Here is a 5,822-nt window from a genome sequence, read left to right on the forward strand (position 1 = left end):
GTGTGCCCTTCAGCTCATCGTAGTCCTCACCATTCCCTGTTGTCTCCCAGCTGGAAGCTAAATATCCATTGCCATTTATCACTGAGTTTATGCTGCTGTTTCTCAAATTAGACAGTTATAAGGAAAGTAAAATCTTTTGGGTCCCCACATTTCCAACAAGAGTGGAAAAACAGTTTATTTACATTTCCCGCCTGGCCCTGGGGGGAACCACCTCTCCTGCTGTATAGGGTTGCTGGTGTAGAAGTTTATCTCCAGGGCTGTGTTTGCTCCCCATCCTCTCCTCTGCCACAACCACCACCATCACGGTCAGCCACTGTCACATCAATTTATTGATCCTCTGTCAGGGTGTGCACACAAAGAGGAATCAAAGGAGCAAAGCTTGGTGGGAAAGATGATAGCAAGCAGAGAAGCTGAGGCAGAACCAGTTAGACCTACTAGGATGGAGACTGCACCACGCTAGACAGGGCCGCAAGGGGACACCTTCCGTGACACCAAGCAGCCTAGTGAGAACAGCCTCCTGGCCTTCTGCCTCTGACCGAAGCCGTGGCCTGTGGAGCAGTGGCCACACAGCAGTGGCCCAGCCCCAGCTCATTTCTGAGGCTGAAGAATGTCAGAGCGCTAAGGCAGTTTGCACAGGGAGACTCAGGGTGGGCCTGTCAATTCAGCCAGCTCACTGAAAAAGCCACCTCCATGTTCCATCTGCCTAGTGGGGATGTGAAGATAGGCCCGGCTCCCTCTGCGAGAAGCCTGGGCATGCTGGTCCTCTCGGGGCTCAACGCTCTCACCACACGGCCCCGCTCCGGTTTCCTGGAGGCTCCCCCAGGAGCCCGTGGGGGGCGTACTCCAGGCAGGTGCTCGCCGTCAGGTGAGGCAGGCACTTGGCTTGGTAGGAGAATTTCAGGAGGCCGTGGTTCAGAGGGCACATCACCGTATGTGAGCCAGACTTCGGAGCATGGTCACAGCTGCCGAGGAGGTCATCGTCCCAGCCAGAGTCTGTGTCCCAGACCTGCACCCTCAGCGGCCCCCCCGTGGCCAGGAGCACATCCCCGAAGTCCAGCCGCGTCTCCCACCTGGGGTTGTTGTCGTCCCACACCGTGCCGGTCCTCAGCTCCTGGCCTCCAAAGAAGACTTTCACGTAGGCGTCCGTGGCAGTGAACATGTCTCCCCACAGGTCTCTCGCCAGAAAGCTCATAACCTCCAGCCGGGCCATGCCCCTCCGCCGGGGACAGCAGTCGTGGCTGGTGACCGCCGAGCCATGGCACACACACTGGCAGGGGTCGTGGGGGCTCTTCTGCTGCCCCGGGGGGCAGGGCCGGCTGCAGTCCCTCCAGCGGGCCTTGTCCCTCAGGTACTTGCTCACGGCCTGCCTCAGCGCCTCGCGCCGCGGCTCCTGGCTCTCCAGGAGCATGTGCAGGGGCTCCAGGCTGTAGTCCACCAGGCCGGGCCTGTCCTGCAGCGAGGCCACCCAGGCCGAGAACTGCTCGGGCTCAGCCTGGTTCGCGAAGAGCAGGTCGTGCATGGAGCTGTGGTGGCCGCCGACTACTTCAGAAATGCGTTCCCGGTAGGCCTGGTGGAAGGAGGTCCCCAGCTTGTGCTGCTGCTTCTTCTCCTCACAGGCCTTGTATTGTGACGAGGAGCTGCCAAGGCCGCCTATGTTGACCTCAGCCTCCACGGCCAGGCAGTCCGCCACCTCGTCGGCTGTGAGCCCTTCTAGGGCCAGCATGCAGGTACGCAGCGCGGTGAGGGCCGAGAGCCGGCCGCCCAGCTCCATGGAGCGGATGAAGTGGGTGCCGTAGTTGGAGATGAGCCTGAGGTAGTCAGGCTCGGTGGAGGCGTTGAAGTGGGGTGGAAGGGCCCTGAGGGCCCTCTTGAAATCAGGGTGGAGAGGGGGAGCGTGCACCAGGCGAAAACTGTGAGGGGAGAGAAAAACATCAGGTGGCCATATTTCCCCCATTCATTAACTCCCTCAAGATCGTCCGAGGTCACGTGTAAGGGGCAGAACTAGGACTTGAACCCAGGTGGCCTGGCTCTAAATTGCAATCTCTCAACACTGAGCCAGCAGGGAAATCCGGTCTATCTGTGGCCCCTTGGTGACCCAGATACTTTGTATAGCTATTTTTGCTCTTCCTTTTCAAAATAAGAGTTTTCTTTCCTTTTTACTTTCTAATTGTACAAGTGATGGTGCTGTACTAGTGGCAGCCCTGGCTCTGGAACCTAGCCGTGCGGCCTTCGTCTCTCTCCACTGGATTGGTCGTCAGACGCCTGGGCTCCTGACAGCTCTGGCCACACAGGCAGGAGGTGCTCTACTCACCGTGGGGGAAACGTGGTCTCCTGGTGTGAGAAGTCAGGGCAGGGGACTCAGGGTCACCCAGGGAGACCACGCATTTCTTGGGTGGGACCCAGGTCCCGAGGGCTGGGGCGTGACTGCTCTTGCTCAGCACTGCAGCCCTGGTTCCCAGCACAGAGCTTGACAAGGCAGGCACAAATAGCGGTGGGATGGATGAATGGGGCCCATGGATGGGAGGGACCCAGCCAGGTCCCCTGCCTCCCTCTCCCATCCAAGAAGGACCCCACAGAACGCAGGAATGCCCAGGAGAGAGGCATCAGGTGCTCAAGAGACCTGAATGGCACTGTGCTGGGGCTCTCAGGCACAGCCTTGCTCTTCCCCTCCACCTGCTCTCTCCCTGGGCTCTTCCGGATTAGGGCCAGAGGGCGCAGTGCCACCTGGTGTGTGAGAATCAGGACTGCGGGGTTCTCCTGGCGGAAGCGGCCTCCGAGTCCAGACCCTGACTTCCAGAGCTCCTAGACCAACCTGAGTTGCCCACACCTTTTTCAAGCCCCCTCCATCCCCACCTCTCGTGCTCACCTGTAGAAGCGACACTCCACTGAGTCGCTGCTGAAGCTGTACTGGTCCTGGTAGGTTTTCTGGGCCGCGAAGTCAGCAGCCTTGGAGTGAGAGCCGGCCACGGTCACTCGTGCGTTGGCACTGGGCTTGGGGGTCACCTCTAGACCCACCTGCCAGTCGTTGCGGATGCTGCCAGCTGCTTCCCGGGCAACAGCCTCGGTGGAGCTGCCCTTGGCCCTGACCACGTGGCGCCGGCAGCCTGAGCCCTGGGCGCGCCAGTCAGTGAGCGCCAGGGGCAGGCGCTGGAGGGCGTCCTGCTGCAGGGCGTTGCGACAGAGGGTGCAGGTGCCATCAGGCCGCAGGAAATGCTGGGTGTCCACCGGGAAGGAGCCTGAACGCCGGAGGCTGGTCACGTCCACGCCTTCTCCCGCCAGCCACGAGCCGGGCACGAAGGGGCGTTTGCGCCGGCACTCGGAGCGCGCGGCTGTGTGGCAGGGGGCAGGGGCTGGCGTGGGCAGCAGCAGCAGGAGGAGGCCAAGGAGAAGCTCACGGGCGGCCATGAAGCTGTGGAGACAGGGGACATTTGGGCTTTGGGAAGCTGTGGGCCGAGGCTTGGAGGATGGCTGACCCCTCTCCCCAGCTGTGGATTATCAGGGCCTATGGAATGGGGAGGAACGCAGTGTCTCTTAAGTCATCAAATGTCAGAGCTGGAATGGCCATTACAAACCTGGTTCACCCACCACATTGTACAGATGGGCCCAGAGGGGGGAAGTGACTTGCTCAGGTCACACAGCCAGGAGGAGCCCCTTGTTAGGATTTCACTATTTAAGGCCTAACGGGAATCTAGATTGATGGCTTTGTTGCCAGGACCACAGCAGCTGCAGGTGGGGGGGGGGGGGCTCTGAGTAGCTGTAGCAGATTTGGGGAGGGACCTGGGGACTCTAGAGAAGGCTGGATTCTGGAGAAGTGTCACTTTTGGCACTGGAACAAGCCATACTTTTCCTAGCTCCTCGCTCATTCTCTCTCTCCCTCACTAAGCCCTTGACAGAATCAGGAAAGAAGTGAGGGTGTGCATTGCCCTTATTCTCCCCATTTTCCCTTGGTGTCCTCCCATGGGGAGCCCCATGGAAGAACATGAGCCTGAATTGCAGAATAAAAGCAGCCACACGGACTTAGCTCCTGTGTGGGGAGGGCCCTTGAGTTTGCTCTCCAGATCTCCTGGCGCTCGAGTGGCCTCTTGGGCACCTCGGCCATGCTCTGCGGGATTTGGGCAGCGACTGCGAGCTGGCGGCCTAGTGCCTACTATTGGACAGCCAGTCAATAGCCAGCAGGTTCTTCCTCATTTTGAGGTGGCTCTGGAGCCTCACCTGGGTCAGCTTATGATCTGGAATCTGTTCTCTCTACCTCTGTCCAAACTGAGCTCCTCGGAGGCCTTTGCCCTTGACACCTGCCAGGGATGGCAGCTTCTCTGAGACATGGGGGTTATGCAGAGCAGGAACTTCCCCTGCATTCCCACCAGAGCCTTCCGTGCCTACGCAAAGGAGCTGCTTGAGTGGTGGAATTCCCGGCAGCGTGGCAGGCCCCAGGGAGGTAAAGAGGGAAGGGGAGTATGTCAGAGGCTCTCGGATCACCCACCTAGGAGGCCAGCGCAGCTCATCGCCTTGATCCAGAGAACTCAGTCTCCGTCCTGGCCCCACTCATATTATCTCCCAGGGAGCCTGTTTCCAGCTTTTTCAGAAGCTTTAACTGTCAGCATTTGAAAGGGCCTTAGAGACTATGTGAAGACTTAGAGACGCTGTGAAGACTCCAACCTCTTCATTTTATAGATGAGGGTACTGAGGCCTGGAGCAGGCACGCGCTGCCCACCCCAAGTCTCTTGTCTTACAGATCACAGCACTTCCTACTCCATCAGGTTCTTCCCCTAAAGGGGCAGCCCCACTCCCGTGCCCCTCTGTCCGCAGCCCGAGTCTCCCAGCCTCCTGCTTCCTCCGTACCTGGAGTCCGGTCTTGAGATGCTCCTCCACAGACACCCTCTCTCCCCATGAGAGGCACCTGAAATGGTGGCGTCAGCCCCCGAGACAGGCTTACCGCACAGCTCATCACCCAGGCCACCGTTCACATCACGTCTGCTTCCTGCACCGCCCCTCAACTGTGGTCACAGGTCGCCTTTGCTCTCCCCCCTCCCGCTGACACCCACCCTGCCCTCACCTCCTCATCCGGCGCTGCTGACAGCCCAGGAAGCCAGCTGTGAGGGCCAGTGGTTCATCCTCCAAGCAGAGCTGCCTGGGCGTGGGGACCTGGGGCAAACAGGAGAGTCTTGCGGGGAGTGAGCACAGCGGCCTGTGGACTTGGAGCTTCAAGTCTGGGATTTTGAAGAGGCCAGCAGGGGCACTCTCCCTGCTTCTGCCCCCAGTCCCGCATGTGTGAGATGGAAGAGGCAGTGGGGAGGCAGCTTAGAGCACGGGCTTGGGAGCCAGGCTGCCTGGGCTGGGGCCAGCTCGGTTATGCTCTAGCTGTGTGGCCTGGCAAGCTTCTTTAGTCTCTCTGTGCCTCAGTTTCCTCAAATAAAAAAGGGGATAGCAATAGTATAGGCCCACAGGTTGGGAAGATTAGGGTAGTCACAATGTTTGAAGTACCTAGGTTAGTGTCCTGCCCTCAGCAAGGGTTGGTACAGGTGACCATTTCCTCCTCCCCGAGCAGTGGAGGGGCACAAACGTTGTTCAATCCTCCTGGCCGACTTCCTGTCCACACCCACAGCCCCGCCCAGCCCAGGCCCTGAGGCCCAAGCACACGCCCCGGACAGGGTCTTCCGCTTTGGGAGGAGGATCAGTGGCGCGCTGGTCCCCAGCCTCCTCCTCAGCTCTGGCCTGAGGTTGCAGCCACAATGCAAGTGGGTGGACAGCTGCGGGACCCTGCTGAGGGGGCCCAGGGTCTTCTTCTTCCTCTGCTGTACCTCAGGTCGGGGGGGGTGGGTGAG

General features: G+C 59.8%; 1 protein-coding gene across 1 annotated transcript; it reads right to left on the reverse strand.

Annotated features, from left to right (window-relative positions):
* Positions 1–311: 311 nt before the first annotated feature.
* PRF1 (perforin 1) lies at positions 312–4,993 on the reverse strand. Its single transcript, XM_008542552.2, has 3 exons — positions 4,840–4,993; positions 2,867–3,409; positions 312–1,910 (listed from the first exon to the last, which is right to left on the reverse strand). The coding sequence occupies exons 2-3, from the start codon at positions 3,403–3,405 to the stop codon at positions 782–784; spliced, it is 1,668 nt and encodes a 555-aa protein (XP_008540774.2). The 5' UTR covers positions 3,406–3,409; positions 4,840–4,993; the 3' UTR covers positions 312–781.
* Positions 4,994–5,822: the final 829 nt, after the last annotated feature.

This window comes from Equus przewalskii, chromosome 1, assembly GCF_037783145.1.
Source record: "Equus przewalskii isolate Varuska chromosome 1, EquPr2, whole genome shotgun sequence".
Taxonomy (NCBI): domain Eukaryota; kingdom Metazoa; phylum Chordata; class Mammalia; order Perissodactyla; family Equidae; genus Equus; species Equus przewalskii.